Raw genomic sequence first — 24,458 nt, forward strand, 5'->3', positions numbered from 1 at the left:
TAGACTCATAATACAGTAGTTCAGAAGATCTGTTGGTGTTTTTACTCAATTTAAAATAATGAACTGAACGTGTTTTCTACAGGATTAGAGATTTCTTTAAGTAACTTGTCCAGATATATGTCTTCTGATTTTGGGGGGAATGATTTAAGAAAAAAAAATCATAAAACAATATTTGAATAAGTTGACATTAGTTTTTGCAATGTTTGAACAGATCTTGCAGTTTGTATAACTCATGGTTTTTGCCAGCTCTTGATGATTTTTGATTCCAGCTAATTTAGTATAAAAATAGAATATTTCACATGGCTTTTCCCCTCTCTTTTTGTCTCTTCACACAGAAGACAGGTTTCCAAAGGCAAAGGCAATTAACGGCACTGTCAGAGGTTAACGTCCTAGGCAATTTAGGCAAATAAGGTTGCAGCCTGAATTTTCCAGGTAATTGTTTTGTTTTGCTGCTAAGGGTGGTTTGGGGGAAGAGTAGCAGAGAGTTGGACCAAAATGCATCCTTTTAATCTCCAAACTTAATAGCAGGGTGTTTTTGAAAGTGTATTTTGGGAGACAAGGTCCCATGGTAACAGTATTTGGCTGAAAGACCAAACCGTCCAGGTATATTAAATATGCAGCATTTCTGTTTATATCCATAGACATATTAAATTGCCGTAACAATGTAAAAGTTTTCTTGCTTTTATAAGAGATGCTAACCCCCAACTCAAACATCAGTTTTGGTGTATGGATTATAAAAGTAACACCACCACCACCCAAAACCAACTCTTTCAGACTCTCAGAGTCCCTTGGACAAGCCCATGTGGTAAAAATAAAGCCTTTACTAACTTTGAAAAGTTATTAAACTTCTGGAGGTCTCAGTTTTCACATCTGTAAAAGGGAAATAAAAGACTGTTCTCATGAGCTTGTGTTCGTGGCAACTGAGACACCACTGATAAAGGCACTGGAGCAGAGCAGAAGCTAATGAATGCCCACTCCTGGAAGTTTTCTTCAATCATTTGTCATGGATTTACAATCACAGGTTTAAAGCAGACTTAAATCTGTGTATTCTTCTGCATTTACACCTCAAGATATTTCACTCACTATCCATGATGTAAGGCATACTTACTACCTTTTACTTTTCCTAGTCTGACTCTCTAACGTTTCAAAAAATAGCTGTAATTTTAATATCAAAGAAAAATTGTTACATGAATAATTTTTATGATTTCTAGACTTCTTTAAAAATTAATCTTTCTTAAATGCTTACCTTCTTAGCCAAAGTCAAGCAGAGAACTGATTAAAACCCAACTTATTTACGTACGTGTGAAGTTTTAAAAATAATTACTCTAGTGCAGTAATTCTCAAAGGACAGGGAACAAAAGGACATGTATCATTTGGGGAACAAGACATTTTTAAAGGTAGTTTTGATTTGACCTGCAGACTGCTCAGCAGAGAACTGCTGTTGGGCGCTACTCTTGGCTCTCCAGGTGTGAATGGAACAAATCCTACAGCTGCTAAGTCACGCTGGCAGGGAGTGTCTGCACGAGCCACGGATCTGCTGTCAGGTGCGATCCATCCCAATCCTTAAGGAGCTAGGGCCCTGAGTGACTGGAGGACAGTGTCCCGTGCGGTAACCGAGATTATCTGCTGACAGTTCCTGCTTCCTTATGGCAGACTCTGGACCGCAGGCCGTGTTCCTTGCTCCAGGGCCACTGTCTGCCGAATTCCCAAGCTGCCCAGGCTCACTTTTCTTTCTGTAAACTAGACTCTTAGGCTAGAGTGATTCTCCAGTGGGGCTGCTTTAGAAGGATCACTTTTACAACAATACCCCAGGAACCTGCACCTACCCGCAGACGCCACAGGAGTGTGACCGGTTGTGCTTTCAAAGGCAGCATCATGGAGGAGGCCCAGAGGCGGGGGGCGGGAGAGGCTCAGCCCAGCAGCTTACCTTGCAGCGCATCTGCTCCGCGTGGAGCTCTTCGTGGTGGTCCGGCAGAGGCTGGGACAGCTTCTTTTTGAAAGTTCGTAGTTTCTCCAGAGACTCGGCCACTCCGTTCTCACATTTTTCCCAGTCCTACAATGGCAGGAGAAAGAAATTTCACAGTTGGGTTTTGTTTTGTTTTATGGTAGGAAATTGGAAAAAAATAAAAATACTCTTGTTAATTCCTATACTTTAATTATTACCTGATTTTTTACTATCAGACACATGCATTTAGTTTGAGTAAAAAAATAGTAAAAGAAAACAAAATAAAGGAACTGTAATGGAGATTGGCTTCTCTATAGCACCCATCTACAGATGAACTCATCTGTCTCAGTACAAATGCAAATTAAATTCAACTAAACAAATCTCTTTAATTTTGTCTAATACCCCCGATCGTTGGCTTCCCCTTTCACAACAGCCCTCCCCAGTGACCAGGCCCCATAACTTAGGTTCCTGAGCTCAAAGGGAAAGAACTAGAGTTGCTTTGAGTAACTGGTGTGGTGCCAAATCACGTTGCATTTTCCTTCAGGTTATCTCTTCCACCATTACCGGTCTTTCTTTGTCTGGGTTCCTTCTATCTTCTCTTCAGGTGCCTTATTTTTATCACAGCAACCCATAGGTGCTATTTACTAAAGCTGTCTTCTTTAAGATGTGTTGACTAAAGTTCTTCCATACTCAAAATGCCTTTTGGTTTCTAACTGAACTGAGAATTGGGCTCAGAATTCTCATTTCTCTTTAACATTCCTTTAGGGAATTTCCTAGAGTATATAACCACATTCCCTCTTCCCATTTGCCAGAAAGAAACAGTCTATCTTGGACAGATCTGTCCTAGTTCCCCTTATTAAAACATCTCTGCGTTCCTAGGCCACGCTTAGTTCATCAATGCCAAGCAAAGTGAGAGGAGTAGACAGAAAGGTCTTCTTTCTACTGAAGTTGAACAGCATTCTCAATGAAATCATCACACACTTTGAGATCTCTCAACCTACAGAACATAAACATTCATTGTTCTAAAAGAGAAAAGGTCAACTCATTTTTCGTAACACAATTAAGAGGTGACGGTAAAGCAGGTGACCGTGCAGGGATGTAGAATTATAATGATCATGTTTTTGGCATATTTACTCAGAGTTTTAAATTAAGAGCTAAAAATAGATAAGCATTATATGATAGCTGTGGAGAAAAGACACAGCAACATGAGGCTGTCTAAACATTAAAATTTAGCTTCATAAACTCCTTAGGCAAATAGAACCCAGTGAGTGATCCAAAATAAAATATACTTTAACAAGAAAAGAATGGGCATTTCCCTTTCTAAGGAAGCCTTAGACTCTGAAGCTATAACTAAGTCTCTTTGCTACATGAATTATAAGGAAATAACTAAATGTCATGGTCTGCAAACATCTATTAAAGTGGGTGTTTTACACGCCAACAAACAGACTGACAAGAAAAGCAAATGCAGTGAGTCAACCGTCTCGTCTTATTGGGTCTTAGGAATGTGTCCAATAATCACATCACGAATAAAGAAAAATATATGATTAACATGTTCTCTACAGAATGAGTTATAATGTTTTTAATCCTTTCCTGAAAGCAAAACTGAAGAAAAAGCATTCAGGCATATTGTGTTACTGATGAATCGTACTGTGTGCAAATAATAATTCTTTAACAGATGTTCAGTGGCATTTTTGATCAATTCTTTTCGACACACAAGGTAATGTATTATTAAGAAAAATTTAATAGAATAAACTCCATGGGTGTGCAAACTTTAAGCATTAAAAAAACCCCAAAATGTATTCCATTCACTTTAGTTGTTACGGTGGATCCAAAAGAGTGACGGGCCAAATTTAACAGAAAAACACATTCAAGTGTTGGTAATCATCAACATATATTTAGTATTTAGCTGTGTTTACTTTTTTAAAAGGATATTATCAACAATGATAATTACCCTTATTTATTGAGGGCTCAATATGTGCCACATGATTTACCTTCAATATTTCATTAAATCCTTGCAGTGCTCTATGAAGGAGGTATAATCATACACACTCTACAGCTGAGGAAACTGAGGCTTAGGTAGGTTGAGTCAACCCGGTTACTTGGTATATTATGGTTTTAACTTGGTTTTATCTAAGCGTAGAGTCTGTGCTCCTTTTCAACTGCTGATTTAATTATGTATTATAAATGGATTTGGAAAGTGAGGGAGAAAAGCAAATTGTGGGAAGTCTGGATAAATTTACATTTCCCTAAATTTTCTGCGTGATCAGTATGCAACCTGTGTCCAACCAAAGGCTTACTACAGCTCCTGGAGATTTTATCTCATGACAACACGCTTAGATAAGCTAAAATCAAATCACAAGTATCTTGTTGGATAGGTTTTTCCCTGCTATAAAATAAGAGATACCAATCTTAAAAACTACTTTGGAGTCTTAGATCAGATAGTAGAATCTACTCTTTGCATTCCTGTCTGGATTTATACAGTCATCACATGGCTTCTGGCCTAGCAACAGCCATTAATCAGAATTGGTCGCTTGGATGGTCTTGTTAGACTTAAAGCCACTTTGTTGGGGGATTTTCGTGAAAGACAAACTGCTGAAAATTGGGAAACTTTTCTGGTTTATGCAAGACAGGACAAAGTCGTAAATAAGACACAGGGGATCAAAATACTGTAGGGAATGACAATGACCTTGGTGTTATTTGACTTGCAGGACCCCTGGGGGAGGTGGCAGCGCAACCCTTAAATAGCCTTTTAACTCCATTACGTCTGTAGGAGGAAGGGGCTGGACCCACCTTCAGCAGGAAGGCCAGTTTTTTCTTCTGCTCCTCCAGACGCGCGCTGGCGGACTTCCACTTCTCTTGGATGTCCGTGAGCTCGGCCTGCAAGGCGGCCTCGGCCCCGCTGTCGGCAGAGAGCAGGAGCTGCTTGCCCGCCTCCACCGTCAGGATGTAGCTGCCTTGTTGCCGCAGGAACACTTTTTCTTTGAACTGGAAGGAACCACAGCTTTTTACTTTCTTATTCTTTCCTTCACCATCTCCCTATTATAAGCATTTTTAAATGACCCTGAAATTTTGCATGCATAGCATGCCCTCTTTTATCATACAAGAATTTACTGAGTGAATACATTGTGTATAAATAAAACAATGTGTAAGTAAATGAGAAGTCAACAGGCAGAGGCCTAGTATCTGTCCCAGGTTAAATACAATCATGATGCAATATGAAAACTGCCCTATAAGACTGATGAACAGGGAGCACATTGTTGCATATGTTTTTTTGTGTTGGTGCTTTTTAAAATTTTTTCTTGTGATCTTTATATTCTACAGAAAACATTGGTGATTCATATTTGATACAAACTAATTCAAAGAAAGACCAGTGTTCACATATCTAACCCATACGGGGTGCACAAGGGGCCCCCTCGAAGTGGTATAGCCTTCAGAGTCTTGAGAGACATATAAACACAACAAGGTTAAGATCCTGGTGTCATGCGAGCTCCAGGAGCCAGCGAGAAAAGGCCTTCCGTGCAGAGAAATGGCAATGGGCTAATTCACTGTACAAGGTAAATGTGAATTCAGGGCACTGGAGGTGGCTTTCAGCAGCTGGATGGTAGAATGCACCTAGGAGAGGGTAGAAGATGAGGCAAGACCATCTTCTTTATTTGTGAAATAAAAGTGAGTGTCGCAGAAGAATATTAAGCAGGAAAATGGCATTAGGGTAGAAAGAACACAGACTGGATCTACTAAGACAGGTTAAAAAGCTATCGTCTCTCTAGGCAAGAAATCATGAGCACCTACTCTAAGGCAAGGGCAGTCGCGATGGAAGCGTGAGTACTACTCGACACGAGGAGGGAGGGAAAAGAAGAATATAGCTATAGAACCTAGGGGTCCTGGCTGGTAGACCAGACAGCTGGTGATGACATTTCCTCGGATTGGGAACATGGGGAATGGACTGATAGAGAATGGTTGGTCCAGGGGACCCAGGCTTTCTTAGAGCGCACAGAGTATATTATGTCTGATGCATATAGATGTAAATCTAAAAGGTAGCTGAATACATGAGCTGAAAGCTCAGGAAATGACGTGACCAGAAGATACCAATTTGGCCACTCTCTGCTGGTGGGGTGTCATTGAAGCCATGTGTGTAGATGAGGTGTCCCAGAGAAGTGAGGAGGAGAAGGGAAGCAGGGAACAGTGACCTTCAAAGGAAGAGAAACCCATGAAATACTCTGGGCCGGACTGATGAGAGCGCAAGGAGGTATCTAACCATCCAAGAAGCTGGAATCCCAAACTCCCAGGCCAGCGAAAGGAAGGGGCTAGACCCTTACGGGAATGACAAGCAGGGCTGAGCCTTTCTCTTCTCCAGAACATTTCAGTGAGTTGTTTAAATGGCTTGCAAGTGAAATATGTGTCACCAATGCCAGGTTTTCCTTGCCTTCCCTTTCCATCCCTGCTGGGGTCCAGCGAGCTGCTGGGTGGCCTGGTGTGTGAAGTGGAGGGAGTGTCTGTAAGAGGCTGGGACCTCCCGCACTTCCAGCAGTAAGTATGGCTTTGGAGTGTGTCTATTGACACTTGAGAACAGCGCTTGTCCTCCTTCCAATGTCATTCCAGAGCCCTTCTGAGACACGGAGGCTGGGGTAAAGCATGCAGAGTGAAAATACAGAAAAGGGGCAAAACCACCCGCTCTGCGCCTCACCTGCGCTTCATCGAAGAGGGTCCTTGCTTGCTGCAGTGGTATTGGGACACTTCCGAGACCACTCACGGGCAGGTAGGACACTTCAACCAACCATTTGCGTAGCTTCTCTGCCATCTCCCTGTAGCGCTGCCACTGGCGGATCTGGCTGTCAATGATGCCTCGCCTCTGCTGGGCCCTGCGAATCACTCCCTGCCACTGATTACTGAGGAGGGTCAGTTTCAGGTTGAACTCGTCCCTGGCGAACAGACAATCACACGGGGGAAAACGGTTACCCTGGACGTGGGCACATTACCAACCAGTGTCCACACACGCGATGACTGCGAGCCCTGAAAAGTGATCTAGAGCAGGGGTTTTCAAATATCACGCCATGATCTGTTACCAGGTCTACTGCAAGCACATTTAAAATTTAATAACAATTAAAATATGGGGGTTTGAACATGGTGAGTGTTCTCATGTTTCAGCACAGGTTGAAGGCGTGTCGATAAGGCCAATGTCCTCTCTGTCCCTGAGTGCAAGGGAGGGGAGGGAGCACAGGGCGGCAGCTGCAATGGGGATGGCCCCCACCCTAAGCGCACCCATAGCGATGTCTGCAGCAGGTGACAGCACCTTGTGTGTGCCACAGCAGGAGAAGATGGGGAGCAATGCTTATTCACAACCTCTGACCTCAGCTAGAATTACAAGCTGCTTTGAATAAACTAAACTGGGTGATTTTAGCTAGTCATGAGCCACTTAAATAAAATTATGCTATTTAAAACTGAAAATAAAACTGTCCTCCATGAGCTCTCAGTATTCCTTCATGATAAACAGCCCTAATCTTTAGCCAATTATTTCACATATTAATCTGAATTGTCCCTTCTACATTTTAAGTCCACTTCACTTTGTTCTTAGAAAAATGAAAGCTAGTCATCACTGTCTGTACAAGGGTTGTCCTTATACCTAAAAGTATTACATTTTACTTGAGCTTTTTCAATTTCCAGGGAAATAATATCAGATTTTTTAGTTTGTTTTTTCTACTTCTGTATTTTCTCCCTTTAAAAAATGTTGGCAGTTATTTATCAAGTTTTCTTTATCATTCAACTTGTAGCTCTAGAACTGGTTTGTCCAGCACCCAACAGACTGAGTTCCTGTGCAGATTATACTGTGATTCGCACACTTTAGTATTAATGTGTAACAGTGCTCATTCGGTCTCTATTACGTTAGTTTTGCTTTTTCCGCCTAGATCCACTATTTCTCCTCTTGAGGGTGGCTTCAAATCTGAATTGGACTTACTCTTCTGGACTCATTTTCTTAAGACCTCTTATTATCTAGGGCCACTATAAACTTTGAGCTTGTAACCAAAAGTGTGATTAGTGTTTCTGTTTTTGAAAGAAATTCTCTGATATTCATCATCTAGTGGTAGTAGAACCAAATATGATACATTGGGCTGATGAGACTTTCCTAAACATTAAGGGCGTCTCTCATCTCTGAAAACGTGCGACTCCAGGACTTGAGGATGTCCTGCGACATGAGAAGAGCCCTGGCCCTGGCTCTCCCTGCCAGGTAACCACCCAAGGTCTTTTTGGCGCCTTCAGCCTCACTCTGCAGAGCAGAATGGCCCTGAGCTACCTGCCAGACTGAGGAACTGCTTAAAACATGACACAGTTCCCACCGATGAACTCGACTCCATAAAACAGAAGTTATATACGAACTTCTAAGACACAACACATTCGTAATCTGAGGATTCCCTGCCATCAACATGTTCTAATCGGAATTGTTTTTCACTTGCAACTTTCAAAATTATTCCAGCTCTCATAATTTCATCCTTTGGTGTTTTTCTCTAACTGTTAACATTTAAAATGTAATAGGTGTTGGCTTGTGCATGCATTTTCAATTTTATTTTACTTAGTGGCTCCAACTTTTGTAATATTGTTATAGAGTTGGCTAAGGGAAGAGAGAGCAAAAGATACGTTAATTACATCTAAATCTGTTTTACTTTGAAGGACTTAAGTTCTCTGTAAAGTTCACATTAAATTTGGCTTACTTCGACTAGAATAAATACGGTATCACATTTTGTCATTCCAAGGTTAACCATAAAAATCTTTCATGTTCTTCCAAAGAAATATCCACTTAAAAATGAAATTGCTTCCAAAATATTTTTTAAAAAACCCTTCTTAATAAAAATAATGATTTATTTTCTATTTAAAAAATAATAATCCTAAGTTAGTTACACTCACAACTGCTAGTCCTAAATATGGAAAAGATATACACATGTACTAAAATAAATGAGGTTTATAATGCAAATGTCACCACAGAGATAGGATAGCATAAACGTTGTTCGTAGGCAGTGTAAATGTCGTACAAAATCATCAATTCACATGCCACAGAGCTAAGGAGGAGCTAGATGTTACCTCTGCATTTTTAATAAAGAGGGAATGTACTAAGTACATGAAGAGGAAGCCAGATTTCAGGCTGAGTGTAGTCTGACATAAGGTAACACAGCATTTTCAAATCTGGTGGAATTATCAGGTCTGAGAAAGCTGGCTGGTCCTTACAATAAACCCGGTACAGGAGTTTTAGGCTTGATTCTGTGCTACATAGTTCCATGACCTTGGTCAAGTCAGTTCACGTTTCTGGACCTCAAGTTCTCACCTACAAGTTACAGGGATGGTCTAGTGATCTCAAAGCTCCTTTTAGAAATAAAATTTCTGTAATCACATGAGAATATGAGAAGCATCTGTTTATAAACCACTGATGCATCATTGATACAATTAGTTCTGATCCACTTATTAATCCCAGCCTCCTCCTGAGGACTAGCGAAGGTTGGCTAGGCGATTTCCCATTACGCTATGTCCTTCATATGATATAATATAATAGCAGTTCTTTAAAAAGCTTCAATACGCAGTCATTCGAGAGACTCATAGAAGCCTTTCTTCCAATTACTGAGGCTCCACTGCAGCACAACTGCCTCAGGAAGATCGGACATGTGCCTTCTAATCTGTTCATTAAAAAGAAAATGACTGATTTACTGGAACCTTTCTTCATAATAATGTATAAGCGATCCTACCTGTCATCAACTTGATCTTGTTCCAGAAGACGCTGCCCATCCGTGATGATCGAGTGCAAAACCTGCTGACGGCTGAACATCTCTGCTTGAAACAACTTCCATTAAAAAAACAAAAAAACCCGTAATTTAGAGTTCCTCATTTTAATGACCAGTTCTCTAATTAGTTTCTAAAAATTCTGATTTAAGCAAGGTTATGAAAAATATCTCCAGCTGAATCAGTATACGTGTTTTATCCTGCTGCTCAGAAATACTGTATTTTTAAAACATCAATTAAGATATACTCAAAGTTTAATTTTTGTTTACTAAAACTGACTAAAAGTTGGATTATGTTCCTCTCCTTTCTTTCGAGATCACCTATAAAGTTAGTTAACACATAAATTGCATTCCAGTTTCTTCTGTATGCAGAATATGGTTTGTTTTCAGAGGCTAGCTTAAGTCCTTTTAAAAAGTTGAAGAGTAAAAAAAAAAAAAAAAAAAAAAAGACCAGACTTTTTTTGAAATCACTATTTTTCAATTTAATTAGGTTAATAAAATTATCTCACCACTAAAAAATTCAACAGAAAGGATTTCAACCTTTTTTCCATTGTTGTTTAAACAGCTTTATTGAGATATAATTCACATACCATACAATTCACCTATTTAATGGTTATTATATTTGCAGAGCTGTGCAACCAATACCACAATAAATCTTAGACTGTTTTCATTACCCCCAGAAGGACTCCATACTCATAAACAATCACTCCCCATTTCCTCTCAATCCCCCAGCCCTAAGTAAGCACTTAGGGCTTTCTGTCTTTATGGATTTGTCTGATTGGGGCATTTCATATACATGGAATCATGCAGTATACTATCTATTGTGACTGGCTCTCTTCCCTTGGCATGATGTTTTCCAGGCTGACCCATTTTGCAGTATTTATCAGTGCTGCATTCCTATTTTATTGCTGAGCAGCATCCACTCTACGAACATACCACATCATATTTATCTTCCGTTGGTAGATATTTGGGTTGCCTCCACTTTCTGGCAATTACAAATAATGCCGCTATAAACAATATTCCTGGACAAGGTCTTACCCACATAGGTACATGTGGGGTCATATATTTCCATTTCTCCTGGGCGAATGCCACTAGGAGTGGAAATACCGGTCAGATGGTAACTCTACATTTAACATTTGGAGAAACTGCCAAACTGTTTTCCAAAGAAGCTTCACTGTTTTCAGTTCCCACCAGCAGAGTGTAAGGGTTCCAGTTTCTCTGTTCCCTCTCTCACCAACCTGATCTTTCTCACTGTCGCCATCCTAGTGGGTGTAAAGTGGCAGGTATGTCACTGCAGACTTCATTCACTGTCTTTTATTTCCTCATCGGTCAACTCACTAAAAATGGACTTTAAAAAATACCTTACACATATTTAAATTCTCTATTTCTTAAATGTGAAAAAAATACTTTAAAATTAGTTTAAGTCGCTTTTAAATTCTGCTTTAAGCCTTTCTCTGCTTTTAGGTAAATCCTATCTTTCCCCTTGCATGTATCTTATAAACACGGGGAAGACCTTAGTCACACCAGTAAATAGCAAAACAGAGACTAACAGCAAATTGACTAATTTAGCCTTGTCTCTGGTTCTCTCTCAGTGTTTCTTGAAAAATAATAATAATGTAGTATTCATTTGGGAGATTTTGGTAGCTTGATGCTTTATAAAGAATACACAGTTTTCATTTATCAAAGAATTCTGATCAAAGCAAAATCTCTTCAGCAGCCAGCCTTGGCAGTGTTAAGGTCGTCTGTAACTCAATTTGAAAACTGACTCCAGCTTTCTGAACTCCTTCCACACACCCCGCTCTGCTTCCCCGCCCCACCCCCGTAAGCAGACTCGGGCTGCAGTTGGGGCGCTACACACTGTAGGGTGCTGAAGCCGGCCACATGCTCATATGGGGCAAGGGACTGGGCTACGTTTTTGTAATTAAGCTATCAAAACCTCAGCCTTAAGAAAGAAGAGAAAAACACTGCACGCATCTGAGCAGACTCAGCACAAGATTCGGCACATGGCATTTTTAATCCCTCCACATGGCATTTTGCAGCACCTTCCAAAAACCTGTGTGACTACCCTCAAATTTACTAGCACAGCTTACCTCGTGGGCTCTTTGCTGCTCCAAAAGATGCTGATAATTGCCGGAAATCTCTACTGCCAACTTCTGCTCTGTCTGAACCAGGAATTCCATCCATGTCTCACATTTTTCCAAGAAAGTCTGATGTTGTAGCAAAAATGACTGCAACTTACTGAGGGAATAAAGGAAAAAGAACAGTGGCTCTGCCGTTGCTTACTCTCGTATCTTTGGCTTGTAAAGCAAGAGTGAGTATTTTCCGCTTCCAATTCTAATTTGACCATCACAAAACTTTCCCATTAGGTAGTAACATTTAGGGAAAAACTTGAAAAGTAAAGTTTAAAATGCTAAGTTTAAAAATCTGGTGATGTATCTTTAATACGTTGTTACACAAAAGAGTTTGTTCTTTTTATATTAAATGAATATTTAGTACATTAAACAAACCACAATTTGAGTTTCTTACTTTTAGTTCACTTTTCGTATTGTTGGGAAGACCTAGCATTTATAACTGTACACCGATCGTGAACTTATTTCTACTGACAAATCACAGTGGCCAAAACACCTCTCTCGGAGACCCTACCTGAACCTCTCGGTTGTCTGCGAGGAGATCAGAGACCAGTGCCGATTCAGACTCTGCATCCTTTGGATTTCTTTATCATTCAGGGGGAGCCTGTAGCCCAGCTCATTCAGACGGTCTAAATCTGGGGCCATGCTGCTGAATTTTAACATCTGTCCCTGAAAGCAAGATTTAGGAGCAGGGTTAGCGCAGTGGTCAGGAAGGGCAGAGCGCTGTCAAAGTGCACGGTGAACTCTGGATTTCAGGAAGGGGCCGTGTGCCGGTCTTCGGTCTCCTTTGCGTTTCTCGGTCCCTCGCTTGCAGTCGGCAGAGCTGCAAAGGAGGGAAAGCTGCCTCTCCCCGCAGGCTTCCAGGGCTGCTGCTGCTGTGGGTGCTGCTGCTCACTGGCCTTAAGGGAACAGTTAGTAATTTACGTGTGTTCCTTACTGGATTTACATACTAATAAGGGATTCTTGATAGAACTGATAAAGGTGAGAATTATGCTGACGGCTGAAAAGATTTGCTTCTTACCTGTCATACATCATTTATCCATGCTAATCTGCTCCTTTACTATTTAATAATAATAGTTATAATAATAGTAAATATTTATTGACCACTTGAACTAAGCATTGTTCTAAGAGCTTTGCAGGTAGCACAAGAACTCATTTATCCTCAGAACAATCCCACAGGGCACTTCACTACTATTCCCACTTAACAACAAAGAAAAGGAAGCCCAGAGGCTTTCAGTGAATTGCTCGAGGGGACCTAGCAACTAAGGGGCAGAGCTCGGTAAACAAGAGTTACTGGGTTTCACTCTACACTATCCAAACAGCTTCAGTTTTAGGTCTTTGACCTCAGCCCCAATGTTGATGACACTCAACTGAGAAAACCGCCTGTGCTTTCAGACCCCTTTCTTCCCTTCCAGCCCAGGACAGAGCTGCCTCTTCTGGTTTTCCTGTGGGCATTCGCAAGGCCATCAGGAAATCTGGCTGTGTGTGTTTTCTCTTTGCATGCTCTGCAAAAGGCTCATTACCCTGAAGAAGGAATAAACCTTCCCAACTGTTGAAGCCAAGAGCATAACTATTAGATGGAGGAATGCCTGTGGGAAGGCACTGGCAGTGAACAAAACTGCCGTGACCACGGTCCTTCTCACGGTGCTTGCAGACAGGAAGGTACTATTCCAACAGCAGAGGCACCCGCCGTAGTCACCTGGCACATGGACATGACTAAATGGTATGACAAACACTGAAGACAAAGGTACGGCGTCATGAAAGTGTGTCACTAGAGTCTGCCCATGGACAGAGGTGGAGGCTTGAACTAAATGACCAGAAGATCATTCCTTTTGGATGGGAGGGAGTTGGTGGGGTCAAGAAAAGAATTCCAGAAAGGAGGGACATCATGCACACAGACACAGAAGCAACGTGGCTCCCAGTGGCTGCAGGACAGATGGACGGTGGAGAAGAGACCTCAGGAAGGTGAAAGCCAGGCGCTGCTGGGCCTGAGAGTCCACGCTGACCTTTATCCTGAGAAGAAGGAAACCCACAGAGGGTTTTAAGCAGGGGGAATATGATAAAATTTGCACATCTAACGCATTGTTTTATTTACATTACAGACTACCTAAATATTTTCCAATTAAGTAAAAGCCTTTAAAAGAAAGAGCTCTGGTATGGTGTCAGGCGGATCACTTAGTAAGTTATAGAAATGTCTAATTGCTATGTTGTACACCTGAAACTAATATGATATTGTATGTAAACTGTAATTAAAATAGTAAAATAAAAAAAAGATCATCCTGGCAACTTTGGGGTGGAGGGAGAGGGGTGGCTGAAAGATGATCCAGGGGGCCTGTTGCATGGACTGAGAGGGAGCGGGGGCAGCTTGAACGAAGAGTGAATGACGACAGAGATGGAGATGGGAGGTTCCTGTGAAGCAGGGGCCAGCCGGGCTTGGGGAGGGACTGCAGGTAGCAGGCAGAAGGGGTGAGGTGGGATCCTAGGACTGCTCCTGCTAGGCTCCCATCACGGGCTGTGAAATCACCTTGCGCTCATTGACAGTTCATTCCTCCCAGGAGAGCAGGAAAACAGAGCTGGAGAGAACTTCCTTGGAAGCTCAAAATAAAAAGTAGGCCTACATCAGAAGCTTTGAGTTTTCCTTGAGGTTTGGAGGACAGAAGACCATAGACTTGGGCCTAGGATTTCAACACACTGACCTTGAGCTCGTCCATCCTTTCCTGGATGGTCGAGAGGTCAGACGAGTGGCTGGGGTCCTGCCCTTGGAGTATTTCTTCGGCGTCCACGACCCAGGCCTCCAAAGCTTCTAAACTCTTGGTGAAGGTCTCATAGTCAAGCACTCCAGCCTTTTGCATTACAAAAAAAAAATAAATTAATATTTAGTAGTCTAGTGAAAGGACTAGTGGATATCAAAATTATTTCTCCTATTCTACTGTCACATTGCAATTAGACAGACAAAGCTACAATGATTTAAATTTTCTTCTCTTTATTACTGTAAGTTTTCTAAAACTTAGAAGGAATTACTTCTATGTAGGATTACTTAATTAACCAGTTAAAGTCACTTTTGAAATATATTACCAAACAGAAATATATTTTGATTCTTGCGAAAACTTAAGAATTTTAACATAAAAGCCACTTAGTGTTTATTAATTACATATTTTTACTCAGTACCATGGAAGGAAGCATTGGGTTAGGGGCACAATTACTTTGTAAAGAACAGTGTAAGACTCCCACCTTCCCTTATCCCCACTGAAAATTACAAGTTTGTTTATGTTTTAATTCTTTGGTCTTGCAGGAGGCATTGTGCCAAGGGTGAAAATTCTTTTCCTGTGTTTATGCTCAGAAGTTACACAGCACTCAATTACAACACGTCCCGAATACGAGCTCTGTACCTGTAACATAGTTTGCTGTTTGCAAAGGGCCTGTTCTAGGGAACAGAGGTGTTGACTCAAAGAGAGTTGGTCTGACTGGATGGCCGATGCTGCGGAAGCGTCCACTTGTGGCTTGAGCTGCTCTCCCAGCTCACGGAGGACAAGCAGGGAGTCCTTAACTGCGCCCAGCCCTTTGAGGAGGTCCTGTGGGAGATGAAGATACACCCGTCACGCAGCAACATGGTAAGTGCACTCCTTATTACAAACAGTCAGCAGAGGGCCACACATCTAGAAACACTCTCATTCTTATTTGTCAAATTATTACACTAACTAGCCTTCACCTGCCCAAAAGAAGTCAAGAATCGAATCTAAGCTTTTAAAAATATGCATTAAAATTTTAAAGACTATATTTACTATTCTGATAATAAGAGACACATAGGTTCACTGTAGAACACAGGGGAATGCAGACAAACATACATAAATAAAAAAAGAAAACTCTACAAGAAGAGCCAATAACTGTGTACAAGTTGACAGTATTTTCCTGCTTCTTCATATAATTGATATCAAATTGAAATCACGGTGCTACATTTTACCTCTTTCTACTTAATATTATAGGCCCAAGGGGTGAGTTTATCAACAGTATCTTCTGCTCGCTGGGTGGCTGCATTACAGTGGTTGCAATGCACCCTCCCTCTGGACGGTTCTGGTGGGCGAGGCTAAGGGCAGACTGCTCCTCCCGTATTTTCCTCGGTATCTGTTGCCTCCACCTTTTATGGGACCCTCTTATCTGCTCAAATTTATAAGCCAGTGGAAATTCCCTGTTTCTGGTTTCCATCTACCAAGAGATGAAACATGGCTGATCTTCTACCTGTTGCTGGTGCCCCGCCAGCCATGGTGGAGAGCGGAGCCTGCTATACCTACGCAGGGCCTCCTGGGAGAGGGGGAAACCAAAGGCGATGTCAGCCTGGACGCAAATCGGACAAATGCATGGGGACAGCTGGGAGCACTACACTCTAAAATAGGTGCCTCTGAACTCAGGACGACTGAATGGAAAACGACGAATCTAGTAAGGATCAGCTGGAGGCGGAGGGGAAAACAGTGAGCTATCGTCACCATAAATACCGAACTGGAGCTTTAAAGGGATTATTTATTATTAGTGTAAAGGTATTAGGAGAGGTTTAACTTTTATCTGTGTGCTCTTTATAACTTGCCTGATTCTGATAAACTGAACGGGAAAGTTTATAAGATGATATTTGAAACAAAATAAGACAAATGAAGATAAATTATAAGAGCCATGCACTGGGTGAAACAAGAGAGCTGTTCCCGAAAACCTTAAGTAGGTTATTGGCAGATACAGTGAAAAAGAGAAATATTAAAAAGCTATTAAGCAGTACAACCATAAATCAGGAGAGGAAGACTCCTTCGTACCATTTAATGCTTAGAAGAAATGATGCTGATGCTTGCAAAAAAGATAATAGATCGAAGTGGACGAGATATTTAACAATTGATTTTTAAAGATATAACATTACTTTCCATGGGGTCGTTCTTACAGTGACCCTCTCTGTCGAAACAGACAGCCTAGATCATTCCATTAGGGAAAATGGGAAAACAGGAAAACAACTCATCTTTAAAAATGGGACAATGGGAGGGGCCTTTTAAATCTGATACATGTGTTCTGAAAACCTAGCAGGCTTTTTCATGCTTAAAACAAGTATTTTGGGGGTAATTATCTCACATACTGAGACGCACCGAAAGTTTAGCCACATCAGCAGTAGCCCTGCTAAACTTGAGAAGTTCAAAGGGAGGCATGTTGGGAGAAACATGATAGTTTCTGAACATACGTTGCAATCTTGGATCCACGCAGCCACTTCGTCATCGGCGATGTCCTTGTTGGTGGCCGCCTTCAGGAGCTCGTTGGTCCGGTCGGCCTGCTGCTGAACTGTGGATGCGCACTGTGTGGAGTAGTCCTTGTATCTCCGCCAGAGCTGCAGGAGGGCCTTGCTGGAGTGCAGCTGCTCGGAGATCTCTTCCAGCAAGTTATTCCATCTGGAAACAATAGCCAACGCTCGTGGGCAGATTACCACCTCTCGCCAAATGCTCTTACTTACTGTTTTATTTTTCATGATCCGGCTTCATGTGAATTTGGAAATAATGCAAGGATGTCTAATTTCCATTTAACATCATAAAAAGTAACATTTCACACTCATTTCAGGGGTAGACCATAGGAATGAGATCAATCCGTGGGTAGACAGCAGCTCTAATTTCTTTCTAAATATCTCCCCTGCATTTATTTATCATTAACTTCATTTGGTGAAAATTAAAGCATTCATAGAATAGAATCTATAAAGCGCAAACTCAAAGTGCTGGCAAGTTTTAATTGTGTCATTACTTGCAATGTGGTGGTGATATAAGCAATGCATAACAGTGTAAAATCAGCATGCTCCATACCTCATCGTGACTTCCTTTAATGTATTGGTAAGAGTTTCTATCACAGGTGGGTGACACTCTTTTAACAGTTGGTCGGTGACAGAGCTGAATTTCTGCAAGCTCTTTTCCTGTTTTTCTAGATCATCTTGAAGATTCTGCCCAAAGAAAAAATACCACAGATAAAATGACAGCATCTCGATTCTAATAACCAAGTCTAAAAGTGATTTACAGCTGTTTTCATGCATACGCACATATGAATATATAAACCATGACTTCGCTCCAATGCTTTATGAGCTTTCTTTAGATAACCATTTCTTATTGTTTACGATTTTGTTCCTATGGGTGTGAGAAGGGATTCTTGACAATTAACCCTTCCTACATCTGGAATTCTGTTGGAAAAGCTCACACAGGGCACCGTCGTCTGTTACTGAGTAGGGAGCTATGGTGGTGAAGTGCGTGCAATGTGTACACTGTGGTTCTCTCTGCTGACCCAAGTTAAAACCCAGGACTCTGTTCTGTTACATACCTAGAGTTTTTCTACCAGAAACCCCTGGTAACTGGACTTTCAGAAGCCATCGTTTTTCTGGGTACTATCTCTAAGTTCCATATCTGGGTTTTCTTCCTTGCAAAGAATATTTACTACACGGGCTATCATCTTGGCAGAGTCTTCTATCAGTGAAAGAATGTGAAGATGGATGTTTCTCTGGAAATACTGCTGATAGCCTCGGTTCTTAGTACCACTAAATTCGCGAAGGAGGTGACAAAAGCCCAGTCCTGTTTATCACCAATAGCCGAATGCCATCAAATCAGAATTTGCAAGGTAAAGACCCTGAATTCTTTCACAACCTTAAGACAGCATTTGCAGGTGTTAAATAAACACAGATGAGGCTAAGTTAAAAAGTACTTACAACCTCCTCAAAGTTAGAAAATGTGCTTTTAAACTTACTATTCTCCAAATAAGTTTTAGTGATTCTGAGTATCCGCAACTGCCATTTAAAGCTCAAATAAATTTGATAGACACATCCTATCCCTCTTCCTTCCTGACCGGCCCACCCTGAAAGTGGGTTCCTTCCGAAAGTCTGCCAATGAGGTCAGAAACTCTGGTCACCTAACCACGGAGGTGCATGCTGGGCTCCTGCTGGCAGCCCATCCCTTGAGGGCCTGCCCTGCCATCCCACAGCCTGCATCACTAAGCCAGGGAGACAGAGCAGCGCCAGGGGGGTGCCCGGTGCCCAGGTGTGCAGGGAAGTGAGGGGGCAGTGAGCTGAGGGCAGTGGCCCGAGGTGGGAGGGGTGCTGTGTATAAGTCAAACAGCAGCGACGTCCTTCTAGATGATACAATGACAATGGGCACACAGGAAATGAAGCAGCGGGTGCTAGAAAGAGAGGATGCGTGTGCACATCGGACAGACCACTGATCTTATGCTAAATAAAGAGAAAACAATAAACAGTTAAAAAATTTACCGCTTTCGCTATTTTTCTCTTTGCTTTCTTTTTAATCCCTTGGAATATGTTTGGAGAAACAGAATAGAAAGAGAAAACAAAAGACACAAAAGGCAGCAACATGGATCAAGGAGGACGATTTGGGCATAAAATCATTTTATAAAATATATTCATGTGGATATTTATATGTTAGAATTTAAAAACTCATTTAATTATATACCATTAATCCAGAATTTGGTATCCACAGGCAAGTTTGAATGAGTAGCAAATACAGCAGGTAAAATTAATTAAAAATTTTTAAAAAATAATTAAATGTAAGCAATATACAGCAATATTCTAGGACAATGTCCACATTTGCTTTTTTAAATTTTTTTATTTTCTCAAATTAAAAAGCATGTTATGGGTGGGTTGGATTCACTCCTTACCTGGAGGTTGTCTACCTGGACTTGCACAGCTTCTAAGGAGCCAATGAGCAGGCGGAACCGGGAAAGAGAGTATCTGGCCTCCATGAGGCAGCTGTTTATCTCGTCATAGGCCACCTTGTGGAGGCTCCACTGGTCGTGCACGGACCTCAGCAGTATCTTTAGCTGCCCAGCCTTTTCAAAGGGACAGACACTTCTCAGAATTGCATAACACTTAAAATTATAAAATACACGTTCAACTGATGGGAAAACATTACTGTTTAAGAACTTCATCAGGGTTTCAGGCATTATAAATTAAACAAACAAAAAAGATTAGAAAAGTAAGATGTAGCAATGTTGAAGTTGAACACTCAGTTGAAATAAATTTCTTGAAAAGGTTGTGTACATAATCTTTACATGTAACATATACATAGCTATAGAATATAAACGTGATAAAAGGTCAATATATTTCGCCCGACCGGGCGTGGCTCAGCGGTTGTGCATCGACCTAGGATCCAGGCGATCGGGGTTCGTTCTCGGTCAGGGCACATGCCCGGGTTGCGGGCTGGATCCCCAGTCGGGGGCGTGCAGGAGGCAGCCGATCAATGACTCTCCTCATCGGTGTTTCTCTCTCTCTCTCTCTCTCCTTTCACGTGTATGAAATCAATAAAGATATATTTTTTTTAAAAAAAGGTCAATATATTTAATACTACTCAGCAGTATTCAGGAGGTCACGGATATCCTCAAGGTGAGCGGTCATGGTGACTTAGACCTAGGTGCCAACTGCAGGGACGGGGCAGAGGTTAGAACCTAAAGCTATTTTGAAAATACGGCTGACAAGTTTGCTGATGGACTAGATGTGGGGCACGAGAGAAAGAGAGGAGTGAAGAAAGACTCCACGGTTTTTTGCCTGAATAACTGGAAGGGTAGAGCTGTCACTGACTGAGATGGCAGGAGTGCAGGTTTGTGGGGGACAGGAGGTGGCATGTCTACTGGTCATGCAAGAGGAGATGTCTACAAGCTGATTTCTCTCTCAAGCCCTGCCTCCATCTCTATCCAGATTTTAGGAGAGAAAATCTGGCTGGGATACACATTTGAGAAATCCGTTTGCCTAGATGGTATCTATGGACATGGAAATGAGTGAGATTATTGTGTTTATTGTAGAAAACATCCAAAGCTAGATTTAAAAAAAAAAAAAAAAAAGTTCATAAAGTGAACTTAAGGACAAAGAGATGATGTACAGATTCCTAATTATTTGCTCAGTTGCACCGGGAGCACCAACACGTAACATCATGGTCATGAGGAGGCCAGCAGGGCCCTGGGGCAGCTCTCGCAGCAGCATTACCATGTGGTCCAGCTCTGCCCAGGTCTGGCTGAGCTCCTGCAGCGTGCTCCTGACAGCCCCCGAGGCCTCTTCTTTCTTGTTCTGGATCAGAGCAAGTCCGTTTTGTTCAATCTTCTCTACCTCTTTTTCTTTTGCTTTAATCAGATCTTCTAGATCCTGAAAGATTTAAAAAATTGTCGTTTTAAATTGTTCTATGACGATGCACTGAAATTGAGCCATTAGAGTCTCATATCCTAGAAACCTCTTAATAATCCAAAAAGCTTGTCATTCTCAGGACAGGGTCTCCACAGTGAAATGTCTTCCTGCATTTAAATTATTTATATAGTCTATTTATTCCATGATAAATTAGCATAACTTTAAAACGTAAAATTTGATTACCTAAGAGATGAGAAAATGCCACCGTGGAATTTTTTTCAAGAAGCTACAGGAAATAAATGGTAGGAAATGGTAACATGATTATCTTCTTAAACTCCTGTATCTTGGTGCTGGAAAAATTACCCGGCCCTAGCCATAGGTAAAGTGCAATAGATGGTATTCTGTGCCCCTGTATCTGACATTTAGGTACATTTCTGCTACAAATCGAGTAAGTTAGAAACAGCTACTGTGTCTCAGTGTCTTCAGAATGTGTTATCTTTTATTTGTCCCTAAAATAGTCTGATTCTATGTGATTCAAAAAAAATTATAGGTTTTTTTCATGAATCCAATCCTCATTTTGGGGGGATGTGTATTTATTACTGTTAGTATGAGATGTTAAAAAAATAAAATGAGGCAACGACCTGGAGATCACACTTAACTATGCATCATAACCTTAACTTATATTTTAATGCCACTGAAAATTCGGAGAGCTCGGCGAGGCAGGCTCTGACTGCTCTCACCATTTTATGAATGAACGTGCGGGAGACAACGTTATACAGCCCGTCTGGGTCTCGGAGCTGGGGGGGCTGAAGGTGGGCTTAGAATCCAACCTTCTGAGCGGACTGACTACGAGCCCAGCGCTGGAAGCAAGGTGGCTGGGCGTGAATGTGGAGAGGCTGTGGATCCCATGCTGGGGTGATGGGAGAGGCCATATATTAAGGCATGGTTACAGTCTCCAATTCAGAAGTACACCCCAGAACCAGATGTAGAAATGTAGAAACCCTGGAGGTGAGAGCGAAGAAAATTCCAAAGTATTTTAAGTTCCGATAATGTCTCAATTCTGTAAAAGATTCCCGCCGCTCTCTTATGATCCACATACGGATAAGAAGGTTGGGTTTGGGTGGTGCTACTGATGGGCTGTGGGGAGGAGCCCAGTCTCTGCTGTGTTCATTACAAATGTTGTGCCTCTTTTTTTTTATTTTTGTGGGGTCCATACTTTTAATCACTCTCTATCTAATTTATAAAATAGGAATAATAATAATATATTTGTTTACCTCAACAGACTAACATTAGATAAATATGTATATACAATATCTTTTAAGCTGTTAAAAAACTAGGCAAATGTAAGATAGTATTATTATATTCAGTCATTTGGTAATCTGCCATGCTTCAGTGAAAACTTATTTATTTCTCTCTCCTTCATTATCATGAAGCTATTTTTGTCATGATGTATTAATTAGAAATTCGTGCATTTATTAGCCAAAGCCATCGCTTGTGTTTTTAATATTGTTCTTTAATTTCCACTTTATAATTCTGTCATTATTTTGACAGCTTAGATTACTAACCAGAGCATGAATATATTCATTACTGTGGTTACAGATCCTTCAGGCAGTACAGAAAACCTAATCAACTTTACTATTTAAAGATATTTCTCCCTACCTCTTTAAAAGATTAAACAACAATAAAGAATCCTTCCAGCCTGTCTTCAATATGATTCTAAAATTCAACCATTGGCATTAAATTTATTCTCATTTATCCACAGATGTTAATTTTTTCAATGAGCAATATGGAACTAATGATCCATTGCTCAGAAACACAGCTCTACAATGCCCTACACAATTATATTGGCATAAACGCAAAACCCAGGAGGGAAACAGGGCTGAAATATATATTTTGTGCAAAATTAAGGTGTTTTCCTTTCCTTTCAATAATAATTAAAAGATGCTTCTGCTTCTGATCAATGAAGGGAAAAGCCAAACCTAACATTTTTGCTGTAATGAACATTCTTAACTTGAGTTAATTCATAAACAGCAGATTCTGTATTGATTTAAATTAATAAATCGCCTCTGAAGGAATGGAAAAACATTCAAGAGTTTTAAAGTAAAGTTTGAATCCAGGCACCAACTGAAGTATGCTGGCTTGAATTTCACACTCCGGTCCAGAGGAACAATTTCTCAAGAATGACAATAAATTTTGATCAAGGCTGGTGGTACTGCCAACAGAACCTGCCAGTTAAGAAAAAAACTAGACACACACACACAACCAGCCAGTTAGGAGAGAAACAACACACACACACACAGAAACTGCCAGTGAATTATGTTGTGATGCCCCCAAATATCTGTGTGAGCTACATTCATTCTGTTCTCTGTTTCAAAAAATGACTTTCCATTTGAAATTACAAATTGGCAGTGGTGTCCAGTTCCTGAACCCGCACGTCAAGCTTTGCTTCTGGACACTGCCTGGCCTGACCTCTGGAAGCCTAAAATCTGGGTCTGCAAAGGAGCAAACGGTGCCGGGAGCCGGCTACATGTCCCAGACAGCGATGCCTCTCCCTGTCTAAGAGAAGACGCACATGAAAAGAAACGGGATGGAAAACGGCAGGAAAAAGTAATGGAGAAGAAGAAAAAAATACTAAGAAAGAAAATAAAAAGTGGGAGAGGAAGAAGAAAAGAGAAAGAGCAGTTATACTAAGGTATGATTTCAGTCTTGGAGTAGCAAAGCCCATCGAAACAATGCAACAAGGAAGCGCTGATCCTGTCGTGGTAACACCTGAGTGCTCTTTTCAATTTAGTGGAAGTATTTTAACTCAGGAGCTCATCAAGTATAACTTCCCATCCTCCAAGGTAAAAATGTGCAATTCTGGCTCATTTGCACGTTTTAGAATTGATGCCTCAATGAGAACTACCGCTGGCCCCTGGAGAACTGAAAATGCAACAACGTATGCTTTTGGCCTTCCCTCTTTTATGCACCATCTTCTGATATGTAGCTTTTGAAATTTCATGGTATTTCTCTATATGATGAGGTTTCTTTGCCATTTTTATGCCCCCTCGGAAATGCAGCCCATTAGCTTGTCAGCCCAGGATAAAGGTGCCTGCTCTTCCGTTTCTATACCAAAAAGCTTTGCTTGAGAGCTTAAATATACCTCACTTTATATGAGCCCCACAGAAAAAGTGCTGCTTGCAAGGAAGTTCATTACCAAAGGCTTTTCTTTTTGAAGTCTAGTCTAGAATATAAAACAAGCTTTGGGGACAGGAGCATTTCTGCAGAATTACTTCCCGGTTGAGTCTTTGAACTGTTCTTAGGAGACACTGCAGAGAAGCTTCACGGCTAATCTGTGACGCATTACAAATCATTGAATTATTTTTAAAAACAATTCTTATAGGGTTAGCTGTAACAGCTCCCCTTTCTTCTGTACAAACAAGAGTACTTGAGGAAAGATTAAGTGTTCCTAGGTCAAGGGGAAACATTTAGAATATGCCCACGGCAACCGGACCCGCAATCCTTGT

The 24,458-nt window shown here is 41.1% G+C and overlaps 1 protein-coding gene across 3 annotated transcripts in view; it reads right to left on the minus strand.

Annotated features, from left to right (window-relative positions):
• The window catches only part of SYNE1 (spectrin repeat containing nuclear envelope protein 1), a 357,645-nt gene that overhangs the window by 56,924 nt on the left and 276,263 nt on the right, over positions 1-24,458 (minus strand). For all 3 annotated transcript variants that reach the window (XM_081140676.1, XM_081140675.1, XM_081140674.1), the window contains 12 exons: positions 20,818-20,973; positions 19,497-19,667; positions 17,651-17,784; positions 17,044-17,248; positions 15,224-15,406; positions 14,531-14,677; positions 12,349-12,503; positions 11,796-11,943; positions 9,673-9,767; positions 6,630-6,864; positions 4,736-4,930; positions 1,928-2,053 (listed from right to left, as the gene is read on the minus strand). In XM_081140676.1, coding sequence (XP_080996802.1) covers positions 1,928-2,053; positions 4,736-4,930; positions 6,630-6,864; positions 9,673-9,767; positions 11,796-11,943; positions 12,349-12,503; positions 14,531-14,677; positions 15,224-15,406; positions 17,044-17,248; positions 17,651-17,784; positions 19,497-19,667; positions 20,818-20,973 — 1,950 coding nt within the window. The remainder of the gene's footprint in view (positions 1-1,927; positions 2,054-4,735; positions 4,931-6,629; positions 6,865-9,672; positions 9,768-11,795; positions 11,944-12,348; positions 12,504-14,530; positions 14,678-15,223; positions 15,407-17,043; positions 17,249-17,650; positions 17,785-19,496; positions 19,668-20,817; positions 20,974-24,458) is intronic.

This window comes from Miniopterus schreibersii, assembly GCF_964146895.1.
Source record: "Miniopterus schreibersii genome assembly, chromosome: 6".
Taxonomy (NCBI): domain Eukaryota; kingdom Metazoa; phylum Chordata; class Mammalia; order Chiroptera; family Miniopteridae; genus Miniopterus; species Miniopterus schreibersii.